We start from the raw sequence: 22159 nt of genomic DNA, 5'->3' as shown, positions 1-22159 counted from the left end.
AGGCGTGGATTTTTTAAAGAATATTTTTTCAAGGATTATTACAAGGCGTGGATTTTTTAAAGAATATTTTTTCAAAGACCATGCGTGTATTTTATTAATAATATTGTTTTTAAGGACGTGGATTTTTTAAAAAATATTTTTCCATATAACTTAAAAAAGTCGCAATTTTTTTAAAAAAAATTGTTTTTAAGGACGTGGATTTTTTAAAAAATATTTTTCCATATAACTTAAAAAAGTCGCAAATTTTTTTAAAAAAATTGTTTTTAAGGACGTGGATTTTTTAAAAAATATTTTTCCATATAACTTAAAAAAGTCGCAATTTTTTTTTAAAAAATTGTTTTTAAGGACGTGGATTTTTTTAAAAAATATTTTTCCATATAACTTAAAAAAGTCGCAAATTTTTTTAAAAAAATTGTTTTTAAGGACGTGGATTTTTTAAAAAATATTTTTCCATATAACTTAAAAAAGTCGCATTTTTTTTTTTTTAAAAATTGTTTTAAGGACGTGGATTTTTTAAAAAATATTTTCCATATAACTTAAAAAAGTCGCAATTTTTTTAAAAAAATTGTTTTTAAGGACGTGGATTTTTTAAAAAATATTTTTCCATATATCTTAAAAAAGGCGAGGATTTTTAAGAAACATTTTTTCAAGAACCTTAAAAAAGCGAAGATTTTTTAAAAAATATTTTTCCAAGGACCTAAATAAAGCGTGGATTTTTTAAAAACATATTTTTTCAAGGACCTATTCAAGGTGTGGATTTTTTAAAGAATATTTTTTGGAAGAGATGTAAGAGACGTGGATCGAAAAATGATCGAAAGTTTCCATAGAAATAATAGACCTCAGGACTGACGTTCCGATTTTTTCTATAGGAAAAAATAGACCTCAGAACTTAGGCTGCGATTTTTTCTATAGAAAAAATATACATTAGGATTTTTTCTGTAGGAAAAATAGACCTCTGGTCTGAGTTTCCCATTTTTCTATAAAAAAAGATCTCAGATCTGAGGTCCCGATTTTTTCTATACTGAGATTCCGAATCAAGGACCTAATCAAGGTGTGGATTTTTTAAAGAATATTTTTAGGAAGAGATGTAAGAGACGTGGATCGAAAAATGATCGATGATTCCTATAGAAAAAATAGACCTCTGGACTGAGGTTCCGATTTTTTTCTATAGAAAAAAATAGACCTCAGGACTTAGACTCCGATTTTTTCTATAGAAAAAATATACATTAGGACTGAGGTTCCGATTTTTTCTATAGGAAAAATAGACCTCTGATCTGAATTTCCCATTTTTTCTATAAAAAAAAGATCTCAGATCTGAAGTCCCGATTTTTTCTATACTGAGATTCCGATTTATAGACCGGAAAAATATAGACCTCATAACTGAGATTTTATTTAGGTTTCACTATTAAAAATCCTAAGAACTGAGATTCAGATTTGTTCCTTTAAAAACTGAGGTCCTACACCTCAGAGCTGAACTCCTATTTTTTCTATAAAAAAATAAGATAGGCCACATAACTGTGGTTCCGATTTTTGTCTATAGAAAAAAAAAACTCAATTGAGGTTCCGATTTTTTCAATAGAAAAACTGCCTCGGAATCTAGGTTCCGATTTTCGTCTACAAAAAAATATACATTAGGACTGAGGTTCCGATTTTTTCTATAGGAAAAATAGACCTCTGATCTGAATTTCCCATTTTTTCTATAAAAAAGATCTCAGATCTGAGGTCCCGATTTTTTCTATAGAAATAATTATAAAAAATATCTCGTAACTGAGATTCCGATCTATAGACCAAAAATATAGACCTCATAACTGAGATTTTATTTAGGTTTCACTAGCAAAAATCCTAAGTACTGAGATTCAGATTTGTTCCTGTAAAAACTGAGGTCCTACACCTCAGAGCTGAGCACTTATTTTTTTCTATAGAAACATATGATAGACCACATTACTGAGGTTCCGATTTTTGTCTATAGAAAAAAAAAACTCAATTGAGGTTTCGATTTTTTCAACAAAAAACTCCTCATTATTGAAGTCATCCGATTTTTTTCTACAGAAAAAAGTAGATAACATTGCTGAGGTTCACATTTTTTCTTTAAGAAAAACCTTTAAAACTGAGATTCCGATTTTTTAGAAAAAAAAAATAACACAGAACTGAAATTCCGATATACCGTATCCTAGAATGATATTCAGATTTTTTAGAAAAAAACTCAGAACTGAGATTCCTATATTTTTTCATAAAAAAATAGACATCATAACTGGAGTTTGAATTTAAATCCAATAGAAAAAATACACCACATAATTAAGATTCAAATTTGTTTTCTATAGAACAAAGATTCGAATATTGTCTAGAGTAAAGATAGCGATTAAAAATAGGTCTAGTATCAGAGAAAAAATTGGTCTCATATCTGAGGTTCGACTCAAAACTGAAAATTGATTTGTTTTCTATTAAAAACCCTCATAGCTGATATTCGACTATTAATTATAGTTCGATTTTTTTATAAAAAAACACTCATAACTACAAATAAAAATTAATCGGAACTGAGTTTTGACTTTTTCTATAAAAAAAATCTAAATTTTTTCTTAAAGACAAAAATATTTGAGATTGAGTTTCGATTTAAAAAAAAAAAAACACATTATTATTTTTTTATAGAAAAAAATCATTGTCACAAATCCTGACCTTCCCAAAAACACCCTCCAGCTAGGTCATGGTCTTCTTAATCAAGTGAAAAATATCGACAAAAATTCCCACACAAAAAAACTGCAAAAATTCCACCAAAAAAACTCTCATTTTTTTCTCCTCAAAAATCTCTCTCTCTCCCCTTCTCTTTCACCCTCCAATAAAACATACATGAGATAAAAAAACTATCCCAAATGCGAATGAATTCCTACACTCCTGTTGGTTGAAACAGTCGGAATTTTTTAGCAAAAAATCATGTTTTTGTCGAAATATTAGCATGTCTCGCCATACCATTGGTTGAAAACTCCCCGAAAAAAAAACTGAAAAATAAAATATTTCAAGAGTCCCAAATGGGAACCAGCAGACAAGCAATTTTTTGCGCGCTCTATAACAATGGGAATGTATTTTTTTTGCCAAAGGACAAAGGAAGTGTAGCAAAAACAACAACAACCATAAACATAATAAGGGATGAAGTTTTTATGGAAGCTACAACGCAAAACTGGCCTTCAAAAGAGTTGTAGAGGAAAACCAGCAAACAAAAAATAACGTTTAAAAAATAGGAAGCAAGGATGAATGGATGGACGGACAAGAGACCAGCCAGACAGGACATTCACAAGCAACCCCTTTTTGTGGTGCTGACAAACTAAAGAGAGTTTCGGGGTTTTTTAAGGCTCTCTTATTTTTTAGAATCACACACACCAAGGATCCTATTTTCTCCGTTTCTTCTGTCTCTCTTTTTCTCTCGCCTTCTTTTTTAGGGAAGTTTTGTTGATGATTTTTTTAAGAGAAAGAGAGTGGCGATCTCATGTCTCATGTTTTGTTCCTTTAAAAAAAGAGCATTGTGTGTTACAAAGGGAGAGGGTTGTTTGTGTGTGCGTTTTTTACTAAAGAGATCTTTTTATTGCTGATGAAAATTTTTGCTATATTAAGCGCTCGCCGTTGAAGAGTTAAATCAGTTTGAGCTCAACAGCCAAGCTTGAAATAACACTCTTATTTCGCCTTTACCGAACGTTGAATAGAAATAGAAATATTTCATTATTTTACGTGAAGTGACAAAACACACACATACAAAAAACCACCAAAAATATAAAAAGGATTATTACCATACACCCAAAGAAAAATCTCTGTTGGATTATTACAAAAAAAATCATTAAAAAAATAATCAAAAAATATTTGATTGTTGTGAAAAATTGGCAAAAAAATATAACAAAAAAATTGTGCAAAAAAAATTTGAAATCAAAAAAAAATAATTTAAAAAAAAATAAAAATTAAAAAAAAAATATTTTTTTTACAAAAAAGTTTGCCAAAAAAAAATTGAAAAAAAAACTAAACATGTCTACCCAAATGGAATTCATAATGCAATTATATATGATGAATTTATTACAACAACAACAGCAACAATTGCAACAAAATCAGCAACAACAGTCACAATTTGCCCTGAGTCCGGTGAAAACCAAGGAATTGGAATCCCTAAACACAGCAACACCCACCAATTTAAGGACCCAGCAACGCAAACTGTCACAAAACACCAACACCAGTAGTAGTAGCCGTAGTTGTAGTCCCAATAGTAATTTGAGTCCGCAATTACCACCAACACCTTTGACTGTTCCTCAACTTTCCCTGCAACAGCAACTACTATTGCAACAACACCAACAGCAGCAGCAGCAACAATCTCAGGCCATGAATCCCATGTTGTTAAATAATTTGCCGGCCTTGACCCAATTCATGTTAATGCAGCAGCAGCAACAACAACACCAACAAATAACCTCCTCCAATCTCCTGCTAACACCCACCACACCCAATTCCTCCTCCACAAATTCATCATCCTGCACGCCCTCCTCCACCTCCCTAATGGCCGGAAATTATTTAGGCAACTCATTTGGGGTTTATGGAGCAGGAGGTTCAACTACTGCTGGCTTTTCTGCAACACCACCTCCTCCCTCCCACTCTGCTTCCGCTTCTCTTTTCTTTCCCTCTTCTGCTTTTCCAGCACAAAATTCTAGTTCTTTTATAGCCTCCAGCACCTCACCATGCACCAATTTTCTTCAATCATCTACAGTGACATCGACACCAAATGCCGCCGCTGCCTCCGCAAATTTGGTTGCCTCTGTTGATGCTCATAGTGTAGACGAAGAAGAAGAAGACGATGTGAAAATTATTAAAACCGAACAATTGGATACCGAACAGGATGTCCATAGTTTGGCTAATTCCACTATCGGCCTCAGGCCATTGGAATTGACCTCGGATTCTATGGAGGATTCCAAGCAAATGGTAAGTGAAGGAAAATTTTATTTCAAAAATTATAAAAAAAATCTAGAAAAATTCTCAAGGCCCCATGTCCAAGTTTTTTTATAGAAAACAATTTGCAAGACCTCAGGTCTAAGTTTTTTATATAGAAAAAACTTCTCAAGACATAAGCCAAGTTTTTTCTATAGAAAAAAATTCTCAAGACCCCAGGTCCAAGTTTTTTCTATAGAAAAAAATTCAGGTCCAAGTTTTTTCTATAGAAAAAAAATCGCAAGACCCCAGGTCCAAGTTTTTTCTATAGAAAAAAATCGCAAGACCCCAGGTCCAAGTTTTTTCTATAGAAAAAAAATCGCATGACCTTCGCAAGACCGTAGGTCCAAGTTTTTTCTATGAAAAAAAATTTGCAAGGCCTCAGGTCGAAGTTTTTTCTACAGAAAAAAAGATTTTTGTATAAAAAAACATAGAAAAAATTCTGAAGATCTCAGGCAATTTTTTTCATGTGGAAAAATTCTCAATTTTTTTCCTTAGAAAAAATCTGAGTATTTTTTTAAATCCCTCATTATTTCCATTGCCTTTTTCCAACGATTATTTTTTCTTTCGAATCTTGTACCAAGCATGTGAACTTTTTTGTTGTTGTTTACAACAACAAAAACAATTAAAATTTGCTGGAAAAAAATCGGCAACATTATAACAACATTTGAACACTTGGACAATGATTTCGATTTTTTTCTTCAAAATCCAAACATAAACAAATCTCAAAACACATGCACAGATATTCCGAATATGGGTGGGCAGGAAATTTGAGAATCAGCAGCATAATAAAGAAAAGCAAAACACAATTTATCAAAAAAAAAAATCTCATTTTATTTTTTTTCTTTCTCTCTTTGCAGCCCTTTACACCCGAAAAATCCGATTTCTCTGTGAAACCCCTTGGAGACCATGATCCCTCAAATGTGACACCGGTGACATTGAAAAATGCCATTTTGACACCACCCTCTAGCGAACAGTTGTGTTCGAAGCAACACGGCAGTTCCGCATTTGAAGGCTCATCGTCTTCATCGGGTGGCATGAATAAATCATCATCGACGGCATCGAATTCTTCAGCCACCTCAGCCACCACCTCGGCCACCAATCTAACCGGTAGCACTTGCATTTCGGCGGCCACCGGTGTTGATAGTTTCCTTACCGAGGAAAATCTCAAACATTTACGTAAAAATTCCTCCTATTTGGAATGTGAAAATCCCCTATGTCGCCAGGAGAATCTTCGTGAACATTTCCATTGCTATGAGGAACCATGTCAGGGTAAAATTTTGAGTAAAAAAGACGATATCATCCGCCACTTGAAATGGCATAAGAAACGTAAGGAAAGCCTTTTGTTGGGTTTTGCTCGTTTCTCATCGTCGGATGATTGTGCCCCTGAATATGGTGCCGGATGTGCGTACAATTGGAAACAGACTCATTATCATTGTGTCTATGAGGAATGCCCCAAGGTGTACGTGAGCACCAGTGATGTTCAAATGCATGCCAATTTCCATCGTAAAAATTCGGAAATTGTTCAGGAAGGTTTCCGCCGCTTCCGCGCTCATGAAAATTGTAAAATCGAAGAGTGTCCCTTCTATGGCAAGAAGACATCGCATTATCATTGCTGTCGTGAGGGTTGCAATCATACGTTCAAGAATAAGGCTGATATGGGTAAGTTCCAAATCTAATATATATTTTTTAAAAATTCCTAGGCTCAAATTTTTTCTAAAGAAAAAAATTCTCAAAACCCCAGTTTCAAGATTTTTTCCATGGAAAAAATTCCAGGTCCAACTTTTTTTCTACAGAAAAAATTTCTCAAGACCACAGGACCAAGTTTTTTCTATAGAATAAAAATTCTCAAGACCCCGGGTCCAAATTTTTTGCTATAGAAAAAAATCTCAAGACCCCAGGTCCAAGATTTTTTTCCATGGAAAAAATTCTCAAGACCCTTGGTCAAAGTTTTTTCTATAGAAAAAATTCTCATGGCCCGATTATTACATGAAAAAGTCTCTAGAACCGCATTTTTCTCCTTAGAAAATATTCTCAAGACTTCTATCTAAGATTTTTCAATTTTCAGTAATTTAAAAAATCGAAATAATTTTCAAAATTTTAATATATATATATTTTTTTATTTTTCAATTTTTTTGCAGAAAAACACAAGGTCTACCACATGAAGGATCACCAGCTGACCCAGGATGGTTTCAAGAAAATTTTGAAAACCGAAAAATGTCCCTTCGACAATTGCAAATACTCGTGCGTTTCGAATCACATCCATTGTGTTCGGGAAAATTGCAATCACATTCTGCACTCGAGTACCCAAATGATTTCACACAAACGTAAACATGATCGGGCCGAGGGTGAACAAAATTATCAGCAGTTCAAGACACAAAGGGATTCCAGTGAAGAAGAGTCTCCCAGCAATGTAGCGGTAACGGCGGCAACTACCAAGTCGACTCTCAGCAGCAGTAATACCTCAACCCCATTGTCTTCGCTGTCGGCTGAACACTTTTTGGCCCGCAAACGTGGCAGGCCACCAAAGAAAATTGTAAGTAACAATGACAACAACAACAACGAAATTCAAAAATTTAATTCGAAAATTGAAAACTAATTTAATTTTTTTTATTTTTCCAGCAATTGCCCTCCGAAGTCAATGAAGCCAAACGTGTCAAATTGGAAGCCTCAGCTGACTCCAACTCGAACAGCTCAATTCCCAATGCCACGCCAGCTGCCACAGCCGCCAATCCTTTGGCCTCCACCACCATGCCTTTGATGAATCCCTTTATGGCCAATTTTAATCCTGCTGCCGGTGTAGATCCCAATGCTCCCAATTTCCAATTGACCCATTTGATGGCCCTGTTCCAATTGCAAAATCCTCTCTTCTATCAAAATCTTTATCCACATGGACTTACAGCTGCCAATATGGCCAATATCTTGGGTGCAGCCAATTTGCCAGCGGCCAATGCCAACATCAACACCACACCCAGCACCCAAGTTAAACAGGAATTCAATGAGAAACAGGAATTTAAGGAATGAACAGGGACTTAGGACTAGTTTTATTTGGTAAAAAAAAACATGGTTTAGGATCCAAAAAGGACTCCCCGGAAAAAAAATGTTTGGCTTTCGAACATTTTTTTGTTATGGTCCATAGACTTTAAAAACTGAGCGATCTTTTGTTAGATCTTTGGCCTAGAAGATCCTTGGAGATCGTTGATTTTGTTTCACAACTAGGCAAATGGGAATTTGGCTGGCTTATAAAGCTCGACAATAAGCTTAAAGCTTTAATTCCTTTGGGCGGAAAACAAGGGATTTAGATAGACAAAAATAATGAAAGAGCAATTAAGAGAGAGAAAGGATTTACTTATCAAGGACATGGTAATAGTCCGCATAAGTAAAAAAAAATCAGAAAAAATTAAAAATTTCTTTCAAAGGTTTTTTTTTTATTGAAAACAAATCCGAAAACCTTTGCAACAAATTTTTATTTATTTTCTTTTTAATTCTAACCTCACAAATGTTTTGATTTGAAATTTAATTTTTTTTCAAATCATTTCATTTGTTTAATTATTAATTATAATTTAAAAAAATTAAATAAAATTAAATTAATTTCTTAAAAATTTCCCACAAAAAAAAAATAACTGTGATTGTTTTGTTTAAAAAAATTGTGTTTAGAAACTATAAATTAATACATAAAAATAAATAATTAAGTAAATTAATTTGGCATAGTTAATCATGTAAATAATATTTGTATTACACAAACAAATTGTTGTTAAATTATAAATGAAAAAAAAAAATATTTATTTGAAAACAAAAAGAAATTTCTTTAACAAAGATGTGTGGAAAGGATTATTAAAAAAACTAAAAAGGGAGGTTATGTTGAATTGATTAAATTAAATAAATAATATCCGAGTGATCAGATTTTTTCCTATATGATGTCTTCCAATTTTTTTATAGAAAATTTTCAAGACCACAGGTCTTCTTTTTTTCTATAGAAAAAAAATTTGAAAAAAATTTGGAAGACCACAGGTCTTCTTTTTTTCTATAGAAAAAAAATTTGAAAGACAGCAGGTCTTCTTTTTTTCTATAGAAAAAAAAATTTTAAAGACAGCAGGTCTTCTTTTTGGAAGACCACTTGGAATTTGGAAGACCACAGGTCTTCGATTTTTTTCTATAGAAAAAAATTTGGAAGACCACAGGTCTTCGATTTTTTTCTATAGAAAAAAATTTGGAAGACCACAGGTCTTCGATATTTTACTCTAGAAAAAAATTTGGAAGACCACAGGTCTTCGATTTTTTTCTATAGAAAAAAATTTGGAAGACCACAGGTCTTCGATTTTTTTCTATAGAAAAAAATTTGGAAGACCACAGGTCTTCGATTTTTTTCTATAGAAAAAAATTTGGAAGACCACAGGTCTTCGATTTTTTTCTATAGAAAAAAATTTGGAAGACCACAGGTCTTCGATTTTTTTCTATAGAAAAAAATTTGGAAGACCACAGGTCTTCGATTTTTTTCTATAGAAAAAAATTTGGAAGACCACAGGTCTTCGATTTTTTTCTATAGAAAAAAATTTGGAAGACCACAGGTCTTCGATTTTTTTTTCTATAGAAAAAAATTTGGAAGACCACAGGTCTTCGATTTTTTTCTATAGAAAAAAATTTGGAAGACCACAGGTCTTCGATTTTTTTCTATAGAAAAAAATTTGGAAGACCACAGGTCTTCGATTTTTTTCGATAGAAAAAAATTTGGAAGACCACAGGTCTTCGATTTTTTTCTATAGAAAAAAATTTGGAAGACCACAGGTCTTCGATTTTTTTTCTATAGAAAAAAATTTGGAAGACCACAGGTCTTCGATTTTTTTCTATAGAAAAAAATTTGGAAGACCACAGGTCTTCGATTTTTTTTCTATAGAAAAAAATTTGGAAGACCACAGGTCTTCGTTTTTTTTCTATAGAAAAAAATTTGGAAGACCACAGGTCTTCGTTTTTTTTCTATAGAAAAAAATTTGGAAGACCACAGGTCTTCGATTTTTTTCTATAGAAAAAAATTTGGAAGACCACAGGTCTTCGATTTTTTTCTATAGAAAAAAATTTGGAAGACCACAGGTCTTCGATTTTTTTCTATAGAAAAAAATTTGGAAGACCACAGGTCTTCGATTTTTTTCTATAGAAAAAAATTTGGAAGACCACAGGTCTTCGATTTTTTTCTATAGAAAAAAATTTGGAAGACCACAGGTCTTCGATTTTTTTCTATAGAAAAAAATTTGGAAGACCACAGGTCTTCTTTTTTTCTATAGATTTCTAGTGATATTTTCAAGTGATTTTTTCGAGGAAAGTGGCAGCAGTCATAGTGGATTTTTATGGAAACCTTTTTTCGAGGACTACCAATGCAGTTATGTTGAATTTTTGAAATCTATTTCCTGATATATGGACCCTAAAATGTTTGTCCGAATTTCAATCCTGGTACATGTTACGGAGCTGAAAACTCATAATCAATTTATCAATTGCATTATTTTTCCAACTACCTGGTCCGGATGCCTGGAATTATGTTTTGATGTTTGAGCAATTACCGAGACTTCAAACTTCAAGACTGATTTTGTTCATCATTCCAATTGTATTAAAAATTATATTACTAGCCATTCTTTTCTTTATGTACTTAATTTATTTTATATTGAAATAAAAACCAATAAACAGATTTGAAAAGAAGTACTAACATGTTTTTTTATTTATTAATGGACGTCTGTTAGTGGGGGTTCTCAATATTAAGTTTCTTTGTGTCTGCCTCTAAAGCAGTAAAGTCACATGTCTATCCTCCTGGTTCCCTCCCAATGAATTAAAAAAATCCCAAAAATGTTGTGCATTTTTGGCAAATTTCACAAAAATACCAGGCGCCCAGAATTAAATAGCTAGTTGCCCGCCAAAAAATAAAAAATTCGAAAAATTTTGATCTGGCAACAACCTACCCGCGAAAAAATTCGAGCGCCTAAAAGTATGCTACACATTTTGTATTTTCTTAGTACGGCATTGCCAGATGCAAATTTTTCTACATTTTTTTTTTAATTTTTGGCGGGCTACTTTCTATTTTATGCTGGGCGCCTGGTATTTTTGTGAAATTTGCCCAAAAATGCCCTAAACCAAGCGATAGAAAAAATGTGACGTCATCACATCACATTTAGTGGCATGTATACTTACCATATTTTTTGTAACCATAAATAAAAACAAACAATTTTTTTTTTAAATTGGTTTTCTTTTTTATTAATTAAATATTCGTTGTATAAAATATATACATAATTAAAAAAAATATATAAAACATTAATTTTAGTAAATAATGTTCTTAACAACTAAAGCGATTTTTCGGACTCTCTTGAATTGCTTGCAATCCTTTCATGTAGAATTGGGAGATTGGGCGATTGGGAGAACTGGATAATTCCAAAAGACATAATTTTCGTTACAGTCGGGGAGGGTAAGCCATATTATAAACTTATTTGTAGATCGTTTTCGATTGCCATAATACGGAATTCCTGGAATGAAAAATAAAAAAAGATGAATTAAAAATATATTTTTAAGGTAAGAAATATGTTTGAAAGACCTGAGGTCTTCCGAATTTTTTCCTATAGAAAAAAAAGAAGACCTGAGGTCTTCCGAATTTTTTTCTATAGAAAAAAAAGAAGACCTGAGGTCTTCCGAATTTTTTTCTATAGAAAAAAAAAGAAGACCTGATGTCTTCTGAATTTTTTTCTATAGAAAAAAAAGAAGACCTGAGGTCTTCCGAATTTTTTTTCTATAGAAAAAAAGAAGACCTGAGGTCTTCCGAATTTTTTTCTATAGAAAAAAAGAAGACCTGAGGTCTTCCGAATTTTTTTCTATAGAAAAAAAGAAGACCTGAGGTCTTCCAAATTTTTTTCTATAGAAAAAAAGAAGACCTGAGGTCTTCCAAATTTTTTTCTATAGAAAAAAAGAAGACCTGAGGTCTTCCGAATTTTTTTCTATAGAAAAAAAGAAGACCTGAGGTCTTCCGAATTTTTTTCTATAGAAAAAAAGAAGACCTGAGGTCTTCCGAATTTTTTTCTATAGAAAAAAAGAAGACCTGAGGTCTTCCGAATTTTTTTCTATAGAAAAAAAGAAGACCTGAGGTCTTCCGAATTTTTTTCTATAGAAAAAAAGAAGACCTGAGGTCTTCCGAATTTTTTTCTATAGAAAAAAAGAAGACCTGAGGTCTTCCGAATTTTTTTCTATAGAAAAAAAGAAGACCTGAGGTCTTCCGAATTTTTTTCTATAGAAAAAAAAGAAGACCTGAGGTCTTCCGAATTTTTTTCTATAGAAAAAAAGAAGACCTGTGGTCTTCCGAATTTTTTTCTATAGAAAAAAAGACCTGTGGTCTTCCGAATTTTTTTCTATAGAAAAAAAAAAGACCTGTGGTCTTCCGAATTTTTTTCTATAGAGGTCTTCCGAATTTTTTTCTATAGAAAAAAAAGACCTGAGGTCTTCCGAATTTTTTTCTATAGAAAAAAAAAGACCTGAGGTCTTCCGAATTTTTTTCTATAGAAAAAAAGAAGACCTGAGGTCTTCCGAATTTTTTTCTATAGAAAAAAAGAAGACCTGAGGTCTTCCGAATTTTTTTCTATAGAAAAAAAGAAGACCTGAGGTCTTCCGAATTTTTTTCTATAGAAAAAAAGAAGACCTGAGGTCTTCCGAATTTTTTTCTATAGAAAAAAAGAAGACCTGAGGTCTTCCGAATTTTTTTCTATAGAAAAAAAAAAAGACCTTTTTCTTCCGAATTTTTTTTTATGAAGAAAAAGAAGACCTGAGGTCTTCCGAGGGGATATATTCCATGTTTCTTTGGATCAAATCCGTTTCAGACAAATGTCCATCTGATCGTATGGTTAGGTGGTTGGTATACACGATAACTCTACAGGGCAACCTCATCTGGCCCCTATACACAGGTGGTCAACCTTTGACAACAAAATTGTGTATAATTCGGTAGACTTCCGTAAACCATAGGCTGACATTTTTTTTACTGGTTTCTATAAAAAAAAGAAGACTTTCAGGTGTTTTTGTATAGAAAAAACAAAGACGTGTAGTTTTGGCGATTTCTTTCTATAGTAAAAACTTAGACCTGTGACAGTGAGAATTTTATTCTATAGAAAATAATTTAGACCTGCGGATTTGACGTTTTATTTTCCGATTTGTTTTTATAGAAAAAACATGTACCCAATGGTCTGGCGATTTTTTTTTTCTATAGAAAAAACATGGACCCAATGGTCTGGCGATTTTTTTTTCTATAGAAAAAACATGGACCCAAGGGTCTGGCGATTTTTTTTCTATAGAAAAAACATGGACCCAAGGGTCTGGCGATTTTTTTTCTATAGAAAAAACATGGACCCAAGGGTCTGGCGATTTTTTTTTTTATAGAAAAAACATGGACCCAAGGGTCTGGCGATTTTTTTCTATATAAAAAACTTGGACACAAGGGTCTGCCGGTTTTTTTTTTTCTATATAAAAACAATATTTTTCTGTAGAATAACCTTAGGCAAACCCTACAATTCTTAGGTTTTTATAAAAAAAACTTTGTTTTTTCACAAGGGTCTGCCGATTTTTTTTTCTATATAAAAACAACATTTTTCTGTAGAATAACCTTAGGCAAACGCTATAATTCTTAGGTTTTTATAAAAATTAGTTTTTTTTTCCAAATTATTTGAACTTTTATAACGACGAACAAAGGTCATCGGTCATTCCGAACGATATCTGCAAACTACGCTAGAGCTAAAGATTCTGCTAGCATCCTAATCAATCAATCACCGCATGGATAGCCGATCTCCCTAAAGAACAAAAATAAAGGATTTTTTCATTGACAGACCAAAGTCCAAACATGTTGTAATTTGTCTTTTTTTAAAAATATGACTAAAAATCTTTATTGATTTTGATTTTTGTTTATATGAAGTTCTGTAATTAAAACTAAAAAGAAATAATATATATGTATATATGTTTTGGGGTTATGTTTGCTGGTGTATAATAAAATGTTTTTTTTTTTTTAATAACAAATATAATTCAAGTTTTTCGTTTTATTCGTATTTTTTTAATTCTTTCATCTTTAATATACATATACAAGGACTTATTAACAATAGTAATAATAATAATAAAAAATATTTTCTTTTTTATATTATAATATAATTAATAATAAAGGTACTTGGTTAAAAAAGAATAATAATAAACACATATATTTGCCAATCAATGGGTGTGAGTAAAAAAATAAAAAAAATAATGGAAATTTATAAAAAAAATATTTTACAAAGTAAACGAAATGTTTTAAAATCTTTTCCTTTCAAAAAAAATTGTAAAACAGATTCTTGTTTAGGTTGTTTTTTTGGTACTATGACAATTGCAATGAGTTGTTGATAAAAAAATAGTTCTTGTTCAAAAGTAATACCAAAAAAGGTTTAAATAAAATATAACAAAAATAAAACAAAAAAAAATAATAATAAAAACAATGAAACGAATGATTTATAAAATATTTATACTAATATTAGTATTTTTTTCTTATTCCGATTGTTGGATAGGTTTGGTTGGTTTTTTTCGATATTGCATATACAGTTGGAAAAAGGCAAAAATAAAAGAAAATCAAAAAAAATTAAGATTATGTTATAATTTGAAAATGTAAATGTTTATCCTAGCTATAACTATATTCAAAATAGTTTTTTTTAATACACAGAGTAATGAGGGATGGAAATTGATTTTTGGATTTCATGACAGTATTTTTCAATGGAATTTCTAAATTTTTTTCAACTACATTGAAAATCAATGTCCCCTCACATCTAAGCTGTATATCGATTTGGAAAATTATTTCACTTACTTTGAATTCTAACCTTAATAAAGATCATAGACAGGCTTACAATTATAGTTTTCGTTTTTTCTTGTTTGTTTATAATTTGTTTCTTAACATTTTCTTTTTTTTTTGGGTAGGTAAGCTATTTTTCATTAATTAATTTAATTTTATGTTTTCAAAAATTTAAACCAATACAACGGTTTTATATAAATCACAATATTTATTCTGGTTTGTTTTTTAATAAGGGTTTCTTTTTTGTCTTGAATAAAGAAGAGGAAGGAATAAAAACAAATAGTTTAGTTTTTTCTCTTTTTTTAAACTCGGGAAGCCATGGCAAATTGCAAACGTGGAAAATAAAAATAAAATAAAAAGAAGAAAACAAAACAGACATGACTAAAATGTTTTGCATTCAATATTTAAGCTTAAGCTCCCTGCTGGGTTGAGGTCATTGCCTACTGCCTCCTCATCCCCTTCTTTATAACAAACTAAAAGAATCCAAATTTAATGTTCCCCTACCAAGGGCCACACACTCACACATTACCAAAACCTAGCATTATTACTATTTGCATGGATAGGGGGGTCATTGCCATCCCTGGGCAATGCAGCCACCGCAATGCCACCTTGTGTCGGGGTCTGTATAAACACCGAATCTGTTTCATTTGTCACAATAGGCTGTTGTTGTGGATTATTATCTAACCCACCACCAGCAGCAGGTTGCTGTATGGGATTGGATGTGATCACGTTCGATGCAGGTTCATATATACACTGTAATGGCGGCTCATCATCTTCCTCGTCCTTAAATGAACCACTTAAATTCGGATTTAGAACATTATTGGATGAATGTGTGGGTACACTGGTGGCCATGGTGGTGGAATTTGTCGCCCTTGGTTCACCAGCTATAACATCACTTAATATGTCCTCTTGATAAGGTGGTGCTGCCACACTAATTGTGGTTGGTTGACGTCTTAACCATCTAGGCGGAAAATACATATTTTATTAATTTTAAAATTATATTTCAACAATAAAAGTTACCTGAATACCGGCAAAGACCAAAAGAAACTTCTGGAGCCGTCATTGTTAAGTTGGGCCGCCAAATGTGGTGGTAAATTTGGAGAACGGTCAAAGGGATTGATGCGGCGAGTAGGGGTAGACGATAGCACTGCAACAAAAGAATAAAGACGAATTATTAAAATAAAATTTTCAAGGCCCCAAGCTCAAATTTGACTTTAAAGAATAAATTCTAAGAAGTTTCTTCCATAGGGAAAAAATCGTTAGAGCCATGGGTCCAAGTTTTTTCCATAGAAAAAAGATCGCCATACCCTTGGGTCAAGTTTTTTTCTATAGAAAAAATCGCCAGACCCTTGGGTCAAGTTTTTTGCTATAGAAAAAAAATCGCCAGACCCTTGGGTCAAGTTTTTTGCTATAGAAAAAAAATCGCCAGACCCTTGGGTCAAGTTTTTTGCTATAGAAAAAAAATCGCCAGACCCCTGTCGAGTTTTTTCTATAGAAAAAAAAAATTCTATAGAAAAAATAGAAAAAATTCGTTGGAACTTTGGGTCAAGTTTTTTTATAGAAAAAATTCGTTGGCACCTTGGGTCCAGTTTTTTCTATAAAAAAAAAAATTCGCCAGACCCTTGGGTCTATTTTTTCTATAAAAAAAAAAATCGACAGACCCTAGGGTGCATTTTTTTCTATAAAAAAAATCGCCAGACCCTTGTGTGGAGTTTTTTCTATAGAAAAAAAATCGTTGGAATCTGGTCAAGTTTTTTTCTATAAAAAAAAAATCGTTGGTCCTTGGTTTTTAATCCCGAACTTACTATTTTCATCATCCGATGTAACATCGGCTGCACCACGCTGAAATGTACCATGCCGTGTTGAATTATTCGATGACATTGTTGTTGTCAATGAACTCTGCGATGATTGTTGTAACAATGGCGCTGTATCATCATCAGTATCGACTATACTATCCAATGAAGACTGTCGATTCCGTTGTGATCGGGCTTCGCCTTTCGTAAAAACCTTACGCTTACAAATTGGGCATTCGCGTTTATTTTCGGTTAGCCAAACGTCAATGCAATCACTGTGATAGGCTGCAAAAAAACCAAAACAAATTATTATTTATTGATCCAAATTATGTTACGTGCCCAAATTAGCTTACGATGTTTGCATGGCAACACTCTCAGTTTATCGCCCTCGGCAAAGGTTTCTATACAAATGACACAGGTGTCATAGGCTATGTTGCTATTTTTCGTAAATTTGATTATCGGCAACTTCTTCAGCATACGTTTGGGCAAACGATAACGTCTCAAACGTCTTTCTTCACGTATGCATTTGTAGATCATGTAGAAGATCTAAAGAAGAATATTTAAATTTAGCATTAATTCAAATACAAAAAAAAATAGAGGTGTGGTTTACTTACCATCACCAGAAAACATAAACCAATTAATATGGAAAATGGTAAAATCAATTGGGTATTAATATTAAAAGGCAGCTCATCATTTATGACTAAAACAATTTCGGGTGTAAAGAATGATTTCAAATTCATTCCGGTTGTGTGGCCCACAAATACCGCTGGTATCATAATACCACTGGAATTTTGTGCTGACATGTGTTCTATAATAAAATAATGATTTTTGAGTTGTTATTAATTTGAGAATTTCTATTCCAATTTGAATTGAATACTAACCCAAATCATCACTCATATTGTTGTAGATAACCACAGCATCGAATGCTGCCGCCTGAGCATTGCGTACCTTCAATTCAAATGTACAGTCCACACCACCTCTGTAATGAAATTGAGAAGGAAATTATTAAATAAAAAAATATATAATTGATAAAAAGCATAAATAAATGAAAATTAAAATAGGAAATTTACTAAGCTAACAATAAATATATTTAATGAATGTATATGACAATTTAATATTGATATTAATGATATTGATTAATATAGATATTATTGTATAAGACAAATAAAGGGTTTCCTAAGAGAACAACCTATTTTAAAATATCTAAGGACATTATAAACGTGATTTTTTTAATTTTTAACTATTATTAACACAATAAAAACCTCAAGTGTATTAAAAAAAGCACAATTTTTAAAGACTATCACAGTATTAGAACCACATTTTTAAAAAATACTTTTCAAACCCATTAGAAACGTAGCCGTCTATTTTTTAAATATTTTTCAAGGACAATCATATCAATTATTTTTGAAAATATATGCTTCAAGGACTTAGAAGGACTTTAAGTGCTAAAATCGAATTTTTGTACAGCGTGAATTTTTATGGAATATTTTTGGAGAGCTTCAAGTATAATAGACGGTGATTTTTTAACAATATTGTTTGGAAGTCTTAACATACTGGAAGCTTGATTTTTTTAATACTTTTAGGAGGCTTCAAGGAAGTATGAGTTTTTTCCTAATTTTTAAGGGCTATAAGCGGAATATTTGAAATAATTTTTTAAAAGAACATCCAGAGCTGTAAATTTGGGTTTAAACAATTTATTTGAAATAATTAAAGGAGAATCACCCATTGATTCTTAAAAAAAATCGCCAGACCACGTGATCAAGACTTTTTTCTTTAAACAAAATGCATTATGTCAAGGTTTTCTGTAGAAAAAAAATCGGCAGACCCTTGGGTCAAGTTTTTTTTTTATAAAAAAAAATCGCCAGACCCTTGGGTTTTTTTTCTATAGAAAAAAAATCGCCAGACCCTTGGGTCAAGTTTTTTTCTATAGAAAAAAAAATTCGCCAGACACTTGGGTCAAGTTTTTTTCTATAGCAAAAAAAATCGCCAAATCCTTGGGTCAAGTTTTTTTTCTATAGCAAAAAAAAATCGCCAGATCCTTGGGTCAAGTTTTTTCTATAGAAAAATAAATCGCCACACTTTTTCTATAGAAAAAAATTGCAAGGCATTTGGGTCAAGTTTTTTTCTATAGCAAAACAAAATCGCGAGGCCCTTGGGTCATGTTTTTTTTATAGAAAAAAATTCGCCTGACCCCTGGGTCATGTTTTTTCTAAGAAAAAATTCGCAAGACCCTTGGGTCAAGTTTTTTCTAAGAAAAAAATCGCAAGACCATTGGGTCAAGTTTTTTCTAAGAAAAAATTCGCAAGACCCTTGGGTCAAGTTTTTTTCTATAGAAAAAAATTCGCCAGACCCTTGGGTCAAGTTTTTTTCTATAGAAAAAAATTCGCCAGACCCTTGGGTCAAGTTTTTTTCTATAGAAAAAAATTCGCCAGACCCTTGGGTCAAGTTTTTTTCTATAGAAAAAAATTCGCGCAGACCCTTGGGTCAAGTTTTTTTCTATAGAAAAAAATTCGCCAGACCCTTGGGACAATTTTTTTAATAGAAAAATAAAATTCGCCAAACCTTTGGGTTATGTTTTTTTTATAGATGAGGTCTACAATGATTGAAAGCTTCAAAACTGGTATTTTAAAAATGTGTCTACGACAATTTTAAATGACACCGAAAGGTGGATTTTTAAGGACCTAAAATTATAGATTTTTACAATTTTTCTGACAGATTTTATTTGACAATTTTAAAATGTTTTCGCAATTTTTACAAATTTTCAGAATTAAATAAAATTCGCCAAACCTTTGGGTTATGGACTTTTGTTTTTAAAACAATTTTAAAGGGCCTCAAAGTATGGAATTTCATACCAACTTTCAAGGCGAAGATTTTAAGGCTACATTAAAAGACTACAACCATTTTTTAGTTTTAGACGAGGATTTTTAAGAATGTTTTATTTTTTAAATAGTTAAAATGTGGAATTTGTGGAAATATTTCTGAAGGACATTCAGAAAAAAAATTAATTAATTAAGAATTAATTTATTTAAGAATATTGCCATTCATATTAATGAATTAAGATTATTATTTCAATGGCCTTTAGGATAAGTACAATTCTAAATCTGTATTTTTTTGAAATGAGAATTTTTGATGGCAAAATTTTGAACCAAAAATTAAAAAGAAGAATAAGCTAAATTGAATTATGTGTAAAAGATATAATAAGAAAAAATCCTTCTTGTTTTAAGAGTACCTTTGATTACTAAACACAATCGGCATATTTGAAGAAAATAAAATTAAACAAAATTAATTGGATTACAATTAATGTCAAAAAAGGTGTAAACATTTCTCGTTGATTACAAAATTTCAAAAGAAAACCTACCTTTGTATTATAGCTGCAAATTTTGCATTACTGGGATAGCCGGCCATATGTGGGGGTTTTGCTATTTTCCCACAAGCATCATTGGGTTCGGCTGGCACAGCAAATACCTTAATACCGCTAGATGTTAGACTAGGACCAAACTGGGCTGGCATATCATTGTATTCTTCAATTAGCTGGATAAGGAAAGAAATCAGCATTAGCATAACATGATCATTTTTGTATTATTGTGTTAAATAAGAAATTTACAAGAACCTGATTGGTTATGCGTCGATACACCAATATATGGGCATCAACTTCCAGCAAAGGACTTAAAATACATGTGCAGGCAATTAGTAGTGGTGTAACTAAACGGGTACATTTTGAGGGCTCCATCTTTAAAGCCTAGAAGAAGAGAACACAAGAATTCTGTTTATTTCTAAATTTAAATTTTCTAATGCATTTAATATCATTTATTTTTAATAACATACAGACAACAACCAACAACTTTTTAATAGATGGCAAACACGAAAGCGTGTTGGATGGATGGATCTTGCCTGTATTATTAATAGCAGTAACTTGTTCTCCTACACCGCCGTGTGTGTTTCTTTTTCTTCTCCTTTGACGTTTGTCGCTGCTGCTGCGGCGTCGTCAATGATATCGTTGAATTTTTGTTGTTGTTTGCAGTTATTGTTTTCTTGTTGTTGTTGTTGTTTTTTTATGCGTTTGATTGTTCTTTTTTTGGCCCCCTACAAACAAAGAAATCTTTTAAAGTGGATCAAATATTTGTTGTCGTTCTCGTAGCTGGTGTGCCTGATGTTGCTGTTCTGTCGGCTGTTGTTGCTGATGCTGCTGCTGATCTTGTTGCTGATGAGTTTGGATAACAAATTCCCTATTTACAAGTTGCATTTGTATGCCCATGTAGTACTCACAATGGTTTGTAATGTATCTGGAATGAATAAAAAAATACACACATTAAATAAAATGTTGAGTTATTTTTTTATATTAATTAATGTTTAATTAAATTTATAATGAATTCCATAAAATATATTTTTTTTTTCAACGAACAACAACAGAGAGAAGAGAAATTTGGATTTTGTAAAATCTGTTTCGAATACTCAGCAGTGTCATGAATTATTTAAAGAATATTGTTTTTTATTTTAAAATCCAATATAGTGAATTTTTTGAACCCCGAAAATTCTAAATTTGATTTTGAAGATCCAAAAAACGAAAAATTTTCACAAAATGTTGTTCAGGGACCCAATAAACCATCATTAAAAATATTTTTTGACGTATCCAAGACCCCACATTTGGTCAAAATGTTCAATATTTTTAAACCCATTATCAGTAGAAATGCTGATATTCCCTTCTTAAGGAAGTCCGCAGACTACTTAGTGCGGCAGTTAAGAACTTTAACCCCCTTTGTTCAAAGTCGATTGTACGTTCCGTCGTTCCTTTGTGTACGTTCCGTCGGTTAACTTCATTGGCATAGAAGAGGTCTTTCAGATAGCTGTCCACAAGCAACCAACCGTCAGTATCGACTTTGACGGCCAACAGCCTCAGAAATCGCGAGACTTCACTACAGGCCGTAGAGATGGAATTAGGATCCTATTCCTCGGCAAGGTTTACGTCCCTACTCATCATCTGAGGGGAGTCACCTTGATTTGGAGGAGTCACGAGAATAGCTACGAAAGTCGAAAGTAACGGGGGATGAGACAAAAGAAAGGTCCAATGGCGGTTGGTTAAATTCTGAGACTGAGGATGCCAAGGTAGTCACACCAGCATCAGTCAAAAAATCACATACATTGCTTTCATAATTTTTAGAAGGGCGGGGGTTTTAGAATTCGGCTCCCTAGAAGAACGATTTTGTAAGGGTTTGAGGTTGGCCATGGTATAGCCCCTGACCATGATAAGGATTCGGCAACTAATCCTTAAAAAAACTTGTTGAGACGCCCAGGTAGCAACAAGGCTCCGTTCTTATACAGTTGGGACCCTGAATGCAAACCGCAAAACACTGATGGGCACGCCTAACACCCCAGTGTTGTTGTTGTAGCAGTATTTCTTAAAAACATAGTTTATGTTCAAAAATGGGAAATATCGATCCACTCCTTCTGGTACCACTACCAACAAAAATGGTCAAAGTTGTGCTACAAATTTACTTTTATAATATCATGCGAACGGACTCTCCTATTTGAACCAAATTTTGTATATCTTAAAGATGATACCCATTGGTCCACTCCTTCTGGTAACACATTCACATAGGGT

General features: G+C 32.2%; 3 protein-coding genes across 3 annotated transcripts in view; 2 read left to right on the top strand and 1 right to left on the bottom strand.

Annotated features, from left to right (window-relative positions):
- Window positions 1-4005: 4005 nt before the first annotated feature.
- On the top strand, window positions 4006-7974 carry LOC133332608 (transcription factor castor). The gene is made up of 5 exons (XM_061540991.1): window positions 4006-4278; window positions 4330-4944; window positions 5811-6612; window positions 7092-7486; window positions 7573-7974. Exons 1-5 carry the CDS (start codon window positions 4006-4008, stop codon window positions 7972-7974), a joined length of 2487 nt encoding a protein of 828 aa, XP_061396975.1.
- Window positions 7975-15292: 7318 nt separating this feature from the next.
- On the bottom strand, window positions 15293-20290 carry LOC133332607 (E3 ubiquitin-protein ligase Godzilla). Its single transcript, XM_061540990.1, has 8 exons — window positions 20171-20290; window positions 19919-20091; window positions 17442-17539; window positions 17175-17368; window positions 16914-17106; window positions 16573-16845; window positions 15788-15914; window positions 15293-15728 (listed from the first exon to the last, which is right to left on the bottom strand). The coding sequence occupies exons 1-8, from the start codon at window positions 20288-20290 to the stop codon at window positions 15293-15295; spliced, it is 1614 nt and encodes a 537-aa protein (XP_061396974.1).
- A 389-nt stretch (window positions 20291-20679) lies between these two features.
- The window catches only part of LOC133332628 (small ribosomal subunit protein eS25), a 56079-nt gene continuing 54599 nt past the window's right edge, over window positions 20680-22159 (top strand). Inside the window, exon 1 of the mRNA XM_061541017.1 lies at window positions 20680-20685. The gene's annotated coding sequence lies outside the window, so the exon portion shown is untranslated. The remainder of the gene's footprint in view (window positions 20686-22159) is intronic.

Source organism: Musca vetustissima, unplaced genomic scaffold (assembly GCF_032173495.1).
Source record: "Musca vetustissima isolate MV318-11 ecotype Yass unplaced genomic scaffold, APGP_CSIRO_Mvet_v1 utg2910, whole genome shotgun sequence".
In the NCBI taxonomy this organism is placed as follows: Eukaryota; Metazoa; Arthropoda; class Insecta; order Diptera; family Muscidae; genus Musca; species Musca vetustissima.
This window is presented reverse-complemented; position numbering and strand designations above follow the sequence as displayed.